This window comes from Mobula birostris, chromosome 1 (assembly GCF_030028105.1).
Source record: "Mobula birostris isolate sMobBir1 chromosome 1, sMobBir1.hap1, whole genome shotgun sequence".
Lineage (NCBI taxonomy): Eukaryota > Metazoa > Chordata > Chondrichthyes > Myliobatiformes > Myliobatidae > Mobula > Mobula birostris.
This window is the reverse complement of record NC_092370.1, coordinates 116,441,183-116,456,788: the sequence shown is the minus strand read 5'-3', so window position 1 is coordinate 116,456,788 and position 15,606 is coordinate 116,441,183. Positions and strand designations below refer to the sequence as shown.

The following is a 15,606-nucleotide window of genomic DNA, read 5'->3' as shown; positions in this document are numbered from 1 at the left end:
GCAGACTCCCTGCTTCCTCAACACTTTCTGCCTCTCCACCTATCTTCATAATGTCACCATACTTGGCCACAAAGCCATCAATTCCTTCATTCAGAACATTGATTATATAACATATAAAGAAGTAGCCCAACACCAGTAACTCTGATAAATTGTAAACGTACCTCTATCTTTTTCTTGTGTTAGGTGTTACCTAAATGGAGCAATAACTCTGAGGGTGTAGTTGGGTTGTCATACTGGGACTATGAACACCTACATTTAAAGCAGGTGTTGGTAGAACCACGATTTTTCTTACTGAGTAGCCAATGCTGTTCTTTAAAGTATGCAAGGGTATACAGCTGACTTAATCTGGTGTCAAATTCAACTGAATACAATAATGAAATGCCTGTCTGTAGCAAGTGATAAGCACTCGATGGTAATAGTTAGAATATCTTTATAGTTATTTTAAATAATCATTTGCTTTTACTTTCATAGCAAGTTAATGTGAAAACACTACAGTGATGTCATTTTTTAATGCTATTTCAGGCAACAATGACAGTTGCAAGAAAAGGTTTGTGAATCCTTTGCAATTACCTGGTTTTCTGCATTAAGTACTCATAAAATGTGGTCTGATCTTCATCTAAGTCACAATAATAGACAAACATAATCTGCCTAAACTAATAACACACAAACTATTGTACTTCTCATGTCTTAATTGAACACATTGTTTATTATTCACAGTCCAGGCTGGTAGAGCCTTCTTTAGCAGCAGTTACCTCCACCAAACATTTCCTGTAGCTGCTGATCAGACTTGCACAATGGCAAGGATGAATTTTAGATCATTCCTTTATACAAAACTGTTTCAGTTCATCAATATTTCTGGGATACCTTGCATGAACAGCCTTCTTCAGGTCATGCCACAGCATCTCAGTTGGGTTAAGATCTGGACTCTGATTTGGCCATTCCAAAACATGTCTTCTTCTTTTTAAACCATTCTGTTGTTGATTTACTCTTGTGTTTCAGATCATTGTCTTGTTGCATTATCCAGCTTCTGTTAAGTTTCAGGTGACAGACCACTAGCCTGACATTCTCCTGTAAAATGTCTTGATACAATTTTGAATTCATTGTACCCTCAATGATTGCAAGCTGTCCAGGCCCTGAGACAGCAAAGCAACCCCAAACCATGATGCTTCTTCCACCATGCTTCACAGATGAAGCTTTGGTGTTGGCATGCAGTGTGCTTTTTCTTCCAAACATCGGGTGTGCATTTCTGTCAAGAAGTTCAACTTTTGTCTCATCTGTCCACAGAACATTATCCCAGAAGCGTTGTGGGACTTGCAGGTGGTCTTTTGCAAACTAGAGATGTACAGCAATGTGTTTTTTTTTGAGAGTAGTGGTTTCCTCTGTGACATCCTTCCATGAGCACCGTTCGTGTTCATTGTTTTTCTTACAGTGGAGATATGATTAGAGACTTTAGCAAGGTCTAGAGATTTCTGCAGGTTTTCGGATACCCATGGGTTCTTTTTCACCTCCTTCAGCATTGCACATTGTGCTCTTGGTGTGATCTTTGCAGGACACCCGTTCCTAGGGAGAGTAGCAACAGTACTGAATTTCCTTCATTTGTTTACAATTTTGTATACTGTGGACTGAAGAACACTTGGGTCTTTAGCAATGCTTTTGTAGCTCTCTCCAGCTTCGTGCATCTCTGCAATTCTTCTGAGGTCCTCTAAAAATTGTTATGCTCGAAGCATGGTGCACATAAACAGATCTTTCTTGAGAAGAGCAGGCTTTGTCAGTAACCTGACTTTGTGTGTCTTTTTTTTGCAGGGCCGAGTACCTCTACAATCCACACCTCCAATCCCTTCTTGATTGGAATACCCAACTTCAAATAGCTTTTGTAGATGGCATTAACTCAGAAGTTCACATACTTTTTTTGAACCTAAATTGTGATTCTTTAAATGGTGTACTCGGTATTGACAAGAAGTAGTACAATTGTTTATGTGTTACTAGCTTAGGCAGATTGTGTTTGTCTGTTATTGTGACTTACGTGAAGATCAGACCACATTTTATCAGACCACATATAATTAATATGGAAACCCAGGTAACTGCAAAGGGTTCACAAACTTTTTCTTGCAACTGTAGCACCTTGGTACTGAATATAATTATTCTTTCAATTGAATCAGAGGTTATGAATATATTCAGTTTATTGCTGATTCTATACAAGAGTACTTCAGCCACCTTTCCTGCCCTTTCCCCTGCAGTTTCTGTTTCTTTTCAAATCCTTACCCAGTTTCCTTTTGAATGGCAATTTAATCTGTCTACACTGTATTCCCACTATTCTCATTCCTTACCACTCACAACATATAAGTGCTTCTCTTCTATTGGTTTCTATCTTTGCCTATTTGCCAGTTGCCTTCTATCTTTGCTGTCTGGGTTTATGATGCTGTCATCTGTTGAATGACTAAACCCTTCACAATTGTCTGTACGAAATAATGGAGTACTGCAGTTCTGGAATAAATGAGGAGCTGGGTGTCATCAGTATTACAGTATTGAAAAGATGTACTTTGAAGGGATTAATGACACTGAAAGCCAACAAATACCCAGGAGATGATTACTGGTATCCTAGAGTTTTAAACGAGGTAGCAATGGAGACGACATTGTTGTTTTCCAAAACTTTCTCGCAGATTGGGTGATAAATGCCAGTTCCCTTCTTTATTTAGGAAAGGAGATGGGGCCAAATTGAGGAACAATAGACTTCATTACTCAAATGTCTTATTAAGGGATTGATAGCAGCATTTGGCTGGGCAAAGTCGGCATGGATTTATGGAAATAATTCTGTTTGCCAGTTCATGACCTATGGTTGGCAGAGTAAATAAGAGATAGCCTTCATACATGGTTTATTTGGACTTTCAGAAGGCCTTCAGTAGAATATCACAGGAATATTTATGAAAAACAATAAGCACATTGTATTGTGGGAATATATTGATCTTGGTTAATGACTGGTTAAAGTGTCAGAAAAGAGGTTGGGAACAGATTTTAAGAATGGAAGCTGAGAAATCTCTGCCACAAAGGTGGTTATAGAATCTCCAGTGGTTCAGGTGACTTACATCAGTGATTTGGATGATGGAATTTTGTGCATTGTATCCAAATTTGGTGCTCATATATAACTAGGTGGCAGTGAGTGCAAGAGGGAAGAATGACTAGAAACCATAGAAACCATAGAAACTACAGCACAGAAACAGGCCCTTTGGCCCTTCTTGGCTGTGCCGAACCATTTTCTGCCTAGTCCCACTGACCTGCACGCAGACCATATCCCTCCATACACCTCCTATCCATGTATCTGTCCAATTTATTCTTAAATGTTAAAAAAGAACCCGCATTTACCACCTCGTCTGGCAGCTCATTCCATACTCCCACCACTCTCTGTGTGAAGACGCCCCCCCTAATTTTCTCTTTAAACTGTTCCCCCCTCACCCTTAACCCATGTCCTCTGGTTTTTTTCTCCCCTTGCCTCAGTGGAAAAAGCCTGCTTGCATTCACTCTATCTATACCCATCATAATTTTATATACCTCTATCAAATCTCCCCTCATTCTTTTACGCTTCAGGGAATAAAGTCCTAACCTATTCAACCTTTCTCTGTAACTGAGTTTCTCAAGTCCCGGCAACATCCTTGTAAACCTTCTCTGCACTCTTTCAACCTTATTTATATCCTTCCTGTAATTTGGTGATCAAAACTGAACACAATACTCCAGATTCGGCCTCACCAATGCCTTATACAACCTCATCATAACATTCCAGCTCTTATACTCAATACTTTGATTAATAAAGGCCAATGTACCAAAAGCTCTCTTTACGACCCTATCTACCTGTGACGACACTTTTAGGGAATTTTGTATCTGTATTCCCAGATCCCTCTGTTCCACTGCACTCCTCAGTGCCTTACTATTAACCCTGTATGTTCTACGTTGGTTTGTCCTTCCAACGTACAATACCTCACACTTGTCAGTATTAAACTCCATCTGCCATTTTTCAGCCCATTTTTCCAGCTGATCCAAGTCCCTCTGCAGGCTCTGAAAACCTTCCTCACTGTCTACTACACCTCCAATCTTTGTATCATCAGCAAACTTGCTGGTCCAATTTACCACATTATCATTCAGATCATTGATATAGATGACAAATAACAATGGACCCAGCACTGATCCCTGTGGCACACCACTAGTGAGAGGCCTCCACTCAGAGAAGCAATTCTCTACCACCACTCTCTGGCTTCTTCCATTGAGCCAATGTCTAATCCAATTTACCACCTCTCCATGTATACCTAGCGACTGAATTTTCCTAACTAACCTCCCATGCGAGACCTTGTCAAAGGCCTTACTGAAGTCCATGTAGACAATATCCACTGCCTTCCCTTCATCCACTTTCCTGGTAACCTCCTCGAAAAACTCCCAACAGATTGGTCAAACATGATCTACCACGCACAAAGCCATGTTGACTCTCCCTAATAAGCCCCTGTCTATCCAAATGCTTGTAGATTCTGTCTCTTAGTACTCCCTCCAATAACTTACCTACTACTGACATTAAACTCACCGGCCTATAATTCCCCGGATTACTTTTTGATCCTTTTTTAAACAATGGAACAACATGAGCCACTCTCCAATCCTCCGGCACTTCACCCGTAGACAGCGACATTTTAAATATTTCTGCCAGGGCCCCCGCAATTTCAACACTAGTCTCCTTCAAGGTCTGAGGGAGCACTCTGTCAGGTCCCGGGGATTTATCCACTTTAATTTTCCTCAAGACAGCAAGCACCTCCTCCTTTTCAATCTGTACAGTTTCCATGGTCTCACTACTTGATTCCCTCAATTCCATAGATTTCATGCCAGCTTCCTTAGTAAATACAGACGCAAAAAACCTATTTAAGATCTCCCCCATTTCCTTTGGTTCCGCACAAAGCCGACCACTCTGATCTTCAAGAGGACCAATTTTATCCCTTACAATCCTTTTGCTCTTAATATACTTGTAAAAGCTCTTTGGATTATCCTTCACTTTGACTGCCAAGGCAACCTCATGTCTTCTTTTTGCCCTCCTGATTTCTTTCTTAAGTATTTTCTTGCACTTCTTATACTCCTCAAGCACCTGATTTACCCCCTGTTTCCTATACATTTCATACCACTCCCTCTTCTTCTTTATCAGAGTTGCAATATCCCTTGAGAACCAAGGTTCCTTATTCCTATTCAATTTGCCTTTAATCCTGACAGGAACATACAAACTCTGCACTCTCAAAATTTCCCCTTTGAAGGCTTCCCACCTACCAATCACATCTTTGCCAGAGAACAACCTGTCCCAATCCACGCTTTTTAGATCCTTTCTCATTTCTTCAAATTTGGCCTTCTTCCAGTTCAGAACCTCAACCCTAGGACCAGATCTATCCTTGTCCATGATCAAATTGAAACTAATGGTGTTATGATCACTGGAACCAAAGTGCTCCCCTACACAGACTTCTGTCACTTGCCCTAATTCGTTTCCTAACAGGAGATCCAATATTGCATCTCCTCTAGTTGGTCCCTCTATCTTCTGATTTAGAAAACTTTCCTGAACACATTTTACAAACTCTAAACCATCTAGACCCCTAACAGTATGGGAGTCCCAATCAGTGTATGGAAAATTAAAATCCCCTACCACCACAACTTTATGTTTCCTGCAGTTGACTAATGGGGATATAGGCAAGCAAAGTGCAAGTGCGAGGACAACACAGATGAAACAACGTGGAGAGTATAGTTACCCTCTTGGGTAGAAAAAGTGAAAGATGCAGTTCAGTGAATTTTCTGTTTTCTCCCACATCCCAAAAATGTGCTGATTGGTAGGTTAATTGGCACTGTAAATTGCTCCTATTGTATAGAAGAAAAGTAGAATCTGGTTGGGAGGAGCTGATTGAAATGTGGGTGAGGAGAATAAAATGGGATTTGTGTAAGGCAGAGGAACTCAGTAGGTCAGGCAGCATCTGTAGAACTGGATAAACAGTCAATATTTCAGGCCAAGACCCTTCATCAGGACTGGAAAGAAAGGGAGAAGATACCAGAATTAAAAAGGGGTGGAGGAGGGAAAAGTGGTCAGGCTAGAAGATGATAGGTGAAACCAAGTGGGTGGGAAAGGTAAAGGTCTGGAGAAGAAGGAATCTGATGGAAGAGGAGAGTGGACTATGGGAAAAAGGGAAGAAAAAGTGGCATCAGGAGGAGGAGATAGGAAGATGAGGAAAAGGAGTAAGAGGCCAGACTGGCCGTCTCCTATCTGATCTTTTCTATTCCAGCCCTTTATCTTTCCCACCCACCTGGGTCCACTTACCACCTTCTAGCTTGTCTGCCTTCCCCTCCCCCCACGGCTCAAATTTCTGGCATGAATCACAGTGTCATACAGAATGGAATATGGAAGAATTTCCACATCTACACCAACCAGCAGGGACCCTTCCGTATTAATTATATTTTCCAACATTTGGCCTGTAGCCTTCTATGCCTGGTGATTTAGGCACTTCCTAAGTGCTCACAGTAACTCTGCTTCCACTACTTTTTCTGGCAGTGCATTCCAGGTACTTGCCACTCTCCAGGTGAAAAAAAGTCCCCCTCTGTTCACCTCGAAATCTCTTACCCTTTGCCCAAAATCTATGCCCTCTAAATTTTATTCACTTTTGAAAAGGGGAAAAAATCTTGCTATCTGTTTGCCTCATAATTTTATATATGTGAAATATCTCAATCATGCCTCCTTTAATCCAGAACATGCTGATCTGAGATGGTCTGAGACTAGTTGTAATAAGATGTTGGATTTTGGTGTTTTTTTAAGCAGAATATTCTAAGTTTCATTGTTTGAAAAAAGTTGTGCTTTAACAATAGTAGAAACACCTAAACTAATTCTTGAGAAACATCTTGAGAAAAATTCTTGAGACTGAAGTTGCAGATTTGAGGGAGACTGCCAGTCCAGATATTATGTTGAAGCCAGAGTGGCTGTTTCATTATCTTTTTAAATCTGGATGCATGAATTAATAAAACATAGAAAAGTCTGGCTTGGTAATTTCTCCAGCTTTTGCTTCCTGTGATATTTCAAATATTAATGGCTCTGATGTGGTTATAGGAGTTTGTGACATTTTGATTTCTTCTGATTTGGAATTTTATGGTCATTTCATAACGGAACATGTATTCTGATATTGTTTAACAGTGAGGATTAATCCACATCTGTCTGTTGGAAAATTGCATTTATGACAGGACACAACACTGATATACCAGGCCGTTGATATTGTTTGATCTTTCTCATTGTAACAACGCAGAGTGGGTTGCCATTTGGAAGGAGCAATGTCTGTGCTCTCAGATCTCCTTGGAGGCTGGACCAGTGTAGAAATCATCAGCAATCAGACTAGTAGAGAGTAATATGATTGCAATTTATCACCTTAAGGGAAGATTACTTAACTTGGATGAATAATGGACAGTTCACAGCCCAAAATGGCAACTTGAAACTGCAGACACTGACAGTCTGTTGAAAATATTGGTGCACCAAAACACTATCTGGAGAAATAGTGAAGTTTTAGATTGTAGTCCTTTGTGAGTTAGCTGTTTGCCCAAACATTCTTACAGTATTCTCGATGCAATCTGATAATATAGGTTTGAAGATAACCGTTATAATTTGTCTTAGTAGGTAATATGGTCAGGGTGAATAATGCATTAGCATTTTGTTGGCTGTTTTCCTGTTCTGCTTTAATTTCATGCATGAGTATTGGATTTGAATTTCCAGTAATGACTGGTGCTAGTCGTTTTTCATGATGTTGATTTTGGATTTCAAAGGAAGACAAACTAAATTATAGATATAATAGAGACTCCTTGCTTAGAGCAGATAAGTGATAGGTAAAGTTGTTGGCCAGTTAATAAGCACTGTGATAAAGAAGAATGATGGAAAAGGTACGAAATTAAGTATTAAATAATAAGCTACAGCATATGTCAGGCATCACACCCAAAGAACCATTTGGCATTTGCCTTCTTGAGCTGACTTTACCTTTCTCTGACCATTACAAAATTGAAAGAGGCTGTAACTCGGGTTATTCCTATAGCAAGACCCCGTGAATTTTTTTATAACATTGATATCTAACTTTTGGATTATTTTTCATTTAAACACTATTGCATATGCTGGCATTTGGCCAGTGAACCCCAGCTGCTGCTTCAGAATCAGAATCAGATTCTAAGTCAGGTTTAATATCATTGGCATATGTTGTGAAATTTGCTGTTTTGGGGCAGCAGTACTGTGCAACCAGAGTAATTTTTAAAAGTCTTTTAAATTACAGTAAGAAAATATATATACAGTATATATAAAATTAAAGGGGATAAGTAGTACAAAAAGAAAACAAAAAATAGTGAGCGAGTATACATGGATTCATTGACCATTCAGAAATATGATGATGGAGAGGAAGAAGCTGTTCCCAAAATATTGAGTGAATGTCTTCTGGCTCTTGTACCTCCTCCTTGATGCTTGCAAAGAAAAGAAAGCATGTCCTTAATGAAGGATGCAACCTTTTTGTGGCATCGCCTTTTCAAATGTCCTCAGTGCTGGGAGGCTAATGTCCATGATGGAGCTGGCTGAGTTTACAACTTTATTCAGCTTTTTCCAATCCTGTGCATTGACCCTTTCATAACAAATGATTAGAATGCTGTCCATGATACATCTGTAGAAATTTGCTGAGTCTGTTGACATACCAAGTCTCTTCAAACTCCTAATGAAATATAGCCGCCGTTATGCCTTCTTTATAATGTTGTCAGTATGTTAGGTCAAGAATAGATCTTCATGATGTTGACATCTAGGAACTTGAAGCTGCTCACTCTTTCCACTGCTGATCCCTCAATGGGGACTGCTGTATTTTTCCTCGACTTCTGATTCCTGAAGTCCACAATCAGATCCTTGGTCTTAATGATGTTGAGTGCAAGGTTGTTTTTGTGACACCACTCAACCAGCTGATCTGTCTCACTCCTCTGTGCCTCCTCATCACCATCTGAAATTCTGACAACTGGGTAACATAGAAACACAGAAAACCTACAGCACAATACAGGCCCTTCGGCCCACAAAGCTGTGCCGAACATGTCCTTACCTTAGAACTACCAAGGCTTACCCATAGCCCTCTATTTTTCTAACCTCTATGTATCCATCCAGGAGTCTCTTAAACAATCCTATCGTTTCGACCTCCACCACCGCTGCTGGCAGCTCATTCCACGCACTCACCACTCTGCGCAAAAAAAAACGTCTTGTGTCATTGGCAAATGTATAGTTGGCGTTGAGCTGTGCCTAGTCACACAGTCATGGGTGTAGGTAGAGTAGAGTAATGGGCTAAGTACGCATTCTTGAGGTGCATCAGTGTTGCTTGTCAGCAAGGAGATCTTATTTCCGGTCTGTACTAACTTTGGTCTACTGATGAGGAAGTTAAAGATCTGTTTGCAGAGGAAGGTACAGAGGTCCAAGTTTTGGAGCATATTGATGATGGTGTTGAAGGTTGAACTGTAATCAAAAGACAGCAGCCTGGCATAGTTATTCCTATTGTGGTAATAGACAAATTGCAGCAAGTCCAGGTCCTTGCTTAGGCAAGAGTTGATTCTGGCCATAACCAACCCCTCAAGGCATTTCATAGCAGATGTGAGTACAACTGGGCAATAGTCATTGTGGCAGCTCACTCTGCTCTTCTTGGGCACTGGTATGACTGTCACCCTTTTGAAGCAGCTGGGAATCTCCTACTAAAGCAGTGAGAAATTGAAGATGCCCTTGAATGCCCTCGCCAGTTGGTTGGCACAGGTTTTCAGTGGCCTACTAGGTACACCATCAGGTCCTGACGCGTGTGTTTGACCTCTTGAAAGATGTTTTAATGTCTACCTCCGAAACAGAGATCACAGTGTTACCAGATGGTGCAGGGGTTCACACAGGTTTAGTATTATTCTCTTTCAAAGCATGCAAAAAGGTGTTCAGCTCATTTGAGAGTGAAGCACTTCAGATGTTTATGATGCTAAGTTTCGCCTTGTAGGAAGTAATGGCCTGCAAACTCTGCCAGAACTGATGGTGCATCTGCTCCTGTTCCTAACTTCAATCAGAATTGCTTATTCACAAAATAGCCTTCTATAGGTTGTACCTTTTCTAGATAACTTGTCTTAAGTGCCACAGATCTAGTCCCCAGCAGTCTACGATTCTCTTGGTTCATCCACGGCTTTTGGTTTGGGTATATCCAGTATATTTTTGAAGGCACACACTCATATACACAAGTCTTGATGAAGTGAGTAACAACCTGACATATTAATTCAAATTTGAAGGCAGCTCATAGTAGTGCTGTAAATGTTCCTCCATCTGCTGTGACCATCCCTTGTTGGTCTTCACCACTGGTACTATGATCGCTGTGTGCTGAGCAGAGATGTAATCAAACTTTATAAAGTGCAGGTGTTTGATGTCATGGTAAGCATTTCTGATGGTGGTGTAACAATGGTTAAGTGTGTTTGCTCCTCTGGGTCCACAGGTGATATTTTGTTGGTAGTTGATATGTGACTTTCTCAAGCTGACCTGGTTGAAATCCCCCACGATGATAGGGAAAGTATCAGTGCCCTTTTTCATGACTGCAGATCACAATGCTCAGCTCCTCTAGTGCCTGCCTGACATTGGCTAAGGGTGGAATGTACACTGCAGCCAGGATGATGGCAGTAAGCTCCTTTAGCAGATAAAATGGAAGACACTTGACTGCTAGATGTTGCAGGTCAGATGAGCAGGACTGAGGAGGAACTGACACCTGTGCACCACAATGAGTTAATCATGAAGCATAATTTCCCTCCTCTGCCTTTAAAAGGCTTGGCTGTCCTGTCTTGGCAGTGAGGCGAAGCCCTCGGGCTGCAGAGCTGCATACAAAATGGCGGGAGATTGGGCAAGGGAGCCATGTTTCCTGCAAGCAAATTACACAGCAGTCCCTCATGTCCCTTTAGTTCTCTGCAATCTTGTTCTGAAGTCTTCAATTTTATCTTCCAGAGACTATACATTTACCAGTAGGATAGTAGGGAATGGGGATCTAAGGGCCCTGCATTTCAACACCTTCTTTTTCTTAAAGAGGAATTGTACTCATGACCTGATGCTATAGTCCAGGGTCTGCTGATAGAAGATGATAGATTTTTAAAAGCATCTTAAAATGATGTTTTCACTAAAATACCCATGTCTCTGACTGTGGATTTCAGCTGTAGTGATCCTAAATGAGAATATTTGATGATTCCCTTTGGAGCTACATGCAAAGAGTACCCACTTGTCAGTACCATCTTAAAATCATCTTAGATTGGCTGGTGAGAATTTTGTGTTGATATTGATAAGTTTGAAATCCATCTGTATCAATCTGTTCAGGAGAATAAAACAATACTTAAAAGAATTTTATTTCTCCCTTTATCTAACAGCTAATCTTACTAAGGGCAGAACTCTCTTGCTGGTTTCCAAAATGAATAGTTTTGCTTACAGATGTGCTTTTGCTGGTTAACAATTTTTCTGCTTGTGTTACCAACACCCACAGAGTTGCCCTAAATCTTTCTGTTCTTTGCTGCTATGTAGAAACTTGATTTTTTTTGGGCTGATGTTCCAAGATGAGAATCACTTCAGATAAGGATGTATTGCAAACTACTACAAATGTAGTGAAAGAGGGCTGTGTAAAACACATGTTATTTGCTATTTTAATAGTTTATTGTGGAATTTTCATTGATTATTTATCTATGTATATATATATATTCTCATTTCAGGTGCTTGTGAATGATTTCTTCTTGGTGGCCTGCCTTGAGGACTTCATAGAGAATGCCCGGCTCTTTATCTTTGAGACATTTTGTCGTATTCATCAGTGCATTAGCATCAGGTACAGATGCCTCTTAATCACCAGCTTGTGTAGAAGCAAGTTACTTAAATCATGATCTTACCGTGAGCTCCTCTAGACAAGGAAACAGAAAATGCTGAAAACACTCAACAGTATCTGTGGAAGGGGAAACTTGTAAATGCTTTGGGTCTAACACCATTCATCAGAACTGGAAACTACCCTTTCCCAATTTTGAATAAGGGTCTCAGAGTTGAAACATTCATCTGGTTTGTTTCTCTGCAGCTGCAGCCTGTCAAGATGAGTGTTTCCAGAATTTTGTTTTTTCAACTCCCAGAACCCAGTAATGGCCAGTCTTTTGAATGATGCTTGAGTAATACTCTAACTTCAACTGATCAGTTTAACTGATGGAAATGCAAATTAAGTGGATAGTGGTCATGGGACCTTGTGTTTAAGTTTTGTTTGAATAAATATTAACTGTCTATGTAGTTCTGAGATGTTTACTACTGTTCAAATAATTTCTGAACCAGTTGACTAAACCAGTGGAGTTTGAGAGAATTCATGTTTCTGCACTTTAAGTGAGATTCATTGGAGATACTCTGGCACTTTGTGCATCTGCCTCATTCTTTTTGAGATGCATTGTCTGATATAGATAGGATTTTGAATGAAACTTGTGATTTCAGATCTCTTGTGCTCAAACTTCTCACCTTTGCATCTGCTCTGTTTTCAAAATTCTTTCTTCCAGAATGGTTCCAACATGTTGTGACTAGTTTCCTTTGGGACCTCAGATATAGAAACATAGAAAACCTACAGCACAATACAGGCCCTTCGGCCCACAAATTTATGCCAAACATGTCCCTACCTTAGAAATTACTAGGCTTACCCATAACCCTCTATTTTTCTAAGTTCCATGTACCTATCCAAACGTCTCTTAAAAGACCTTATCGTATCGGCCTCCACCACCGCTGCCAGCAGCCCATTCCACGCATTCACCACTCTCTACGTAAAACAACTTACCCCTGACATTTCCTCTGTACCTACTCCCCAGCACCTTAAACATGTGTCCTCTTGTGACAACCATTTCAGCCCTGAAAAAAAGCCTCTGACTATCCACACGATCGATGCCTCTTATCATCTTACACACCTCTATCAGGTCACCTCTCATCCTCCGTCGCTTCAAGGAGAAAAGGTCGAGTTCACTCAACCTATTCTCATAAGGCATGCTCCCCAATCCAGGCAACATCCTTGCAAATCTCCTCTACACCCTTTCTATGGTTTCCACATCCTTCCTGTAGTGAGGTGACCAGAACTGAACATGGTACTCCAAGTGGGGTACTATATAGCTGCAACATTACCTCTCGGCTCTTGAACTCATCCCACGATTGATGAAGTCCAATGCACTGTATATTTTCTTAACCACAGAGTCAACCTGCACAGCATCTTTGAGTGTCCTATGGACTCGGACCCCAAGATCTCTCTGATCCTTCACACTGCCAAGAGTCTCGCCATTAATACTATATTCTGTCATCATATTTGACCTACCAAAATGAACCACCTCACACTTATCTGGGTTGAACTCCATCTGCCAATTCTCAGCCCATTTTTGCATCCTATCAATGTCCTGCTGTAACCTCTGACAGCCCTCCACACTATCCACAACACCTCCAACCTTGTGTCATCAACAAATTTACTAACCAATTCCTCCACTTCTTCATTCAGGTCATTTATAAAAATCACAAAGAGTAGTGGTCCCAGAACAGTTCCCAGAGGCACACCACTGGTGACCGACCTCCATGTGGAATATGACCCGTCTACAACCACTCTGTGGGCAAGCCAATTCTGGATCCACAAAGCAATTTCCCGTTGGATCCCATGACTCCTTACTTTCTCAATAAGCCTTGCATGGGGTACCTATTCAAATGCCTCGCTGAAATCCAGATACACTACATCTACTGCTCTACCTTCATCAATGTGTTTTGTCACATCCTCAAACAATTTTTCTGTTGCTCAGTGTCACAAAAGCCAAATAAAATCCACTGTGATTCAATGCTGTAAAACAATAAAACATGAAAACTTCCGATGGGGGGGGAATACTTTTTATAGCCACTGTACATGACGCTCAGGCTTATAAATTTAAATTTTCCAATGTCAGATAGCTAAGAATATGAAATCTGTTGCAACATGATGATATGAAAGATAGTGTAATGGGAAATTGAACCTTAGGATGCTAGTGTGTAGGCTTAAGGCAGCAAACACCTCCTCACCCACCCGTCAATAGATGATAATTTTTGATTGGAAGCTGAAATCCTGAAAAGAACAAAGAAAATCTTTCTGTCAACCTATAGAGTTGATTGTGGTTTGTTTTAAATAAAAGTGTGGAATCTTCTTAATTTTTTAATGGTGAATAATACAAGAAATTTACTAGAATTTTATTTTTGTCGAAGTTTCCTTAAAAACCACTCAGTGTGCATGTGTATCTATTCGAATAAAATATATTCTTATTTTCCCTTGGAGCTGACGGAAGAGCTGTAGCCATTCCAGCAGACTTGTGACTTGTTTGTAATATTTGGTATAATAGTTGCTTGTTTGGCACTGTTTGATACCGCAGAATACACATACTATTTGAACATATTGAGAGCAATTGTTTAACTAATGATTAACATGCATTTGGCTACTGAAACAAAACCTGTTGGCTCCTTGTTAACTAGTGTTCTGGGGGTTGCACTGGGAAGTAGAATAGTTTTTAGTATCAAGAAATCTGTTAAGTAAAAATAAGCTCAAAGCATGCTTAATAAAAATACCGAGCCACGTATATGGCAGTGGTGAAAATGACAATTATTATTTATGGTGATTGTAATTTGTTTAGAAAGCAGAAGATAGCACAGATAACACAGCCTGTGAAAAATCTCTAAAGGTTATTGTGGAAACATAGAAAACGTACAGCACAATACAGGCCCTACGGCCCACAAAGCTGTGCCGAACATGTCCCTACCTTAGAACTACCTAGGCTTTACCCATAGCCCTCTACTTTTCTAAGCTCCATGTACCTATCCAGGAGCCTCTTAAAAGACCCTATCGTTTCCGCCTCCACCGGCAGCCCAATCCACGCACTCACCACTCTCCGCATAAAAAAAAAATTTACCCCTGACATTTCCTCTGTACCTACTTCCAAGCACCTCAAAATAATGCCCTCTTGTGCTAGCCATTTCAGCCCTGGGGAAAAGCCTCTGTCTATCCACACAATCAATACCTCTCATTACCTTTTACACCTCTACCAGGTCACCTCTGATCCTCCGTCGCTCCAAGGAGAAAAGGCTGAGTTCACTCAATTGTTTTTGTATTTTACTTTTTAAAAATTCATAAGACCATTAAATGCCTAGCAGAGCAGCTCATGTATTTGAATATCTCTGAGGAGAGCAGGGCCCCACAGTGTCAGTGTCTATTTGTTTCAATTCTACTGCTTATTAGTAATGGTTTTTGAAGCATGTATGTTTGTATAAGTTACTAGACATTTGTGAGAAACACTTCTACAAGTAATGGCTCTTTAGTCAGTCACACATGTATTTTGTAGGCTAAGGGAGCAGTAAAATATTTTAAAATATTGGATTAAAATTCCTGAAGAAATTCTTTAGTTCTTGGAGGATTCAGCTGGGTGTCAGTCTGTTACCCAAGTTAATGGATTAGGTGAGAAGTTCCCCAACATGTATGAATTAATCAATCTTGCCATATTTGGAATAGATATTTCTTTTGAAAAATAATTTGATGCTTTATTGCCAAAATCTTTGCAATTAAA

General features: G+C 40.3%; 1 protein-coding gene across 1 annotated transcript in view; it reads left to right on the top strand.

Moving 5' to 3' along the window:
- LOC140204096 (eukaryotic translation initiation factor 3 subunit E-A) overlaps positions 1-15,606 on the top strand; it is a 210,396-nt gene that overhangs the window by 156,256 nt on the left and 38,534 nt on the right. Inside the window, exon 10 of the mRNA XM_072270472.1 lies at positions 11,749-11,858. Within this exon, the coding sequence (XP_072126573.1) occupies positions 11,749-11,858 (110 nt within the window). The remainder of the gene's footprint in view (positions 1-11,748; positions 11,859-15,606) is intronic.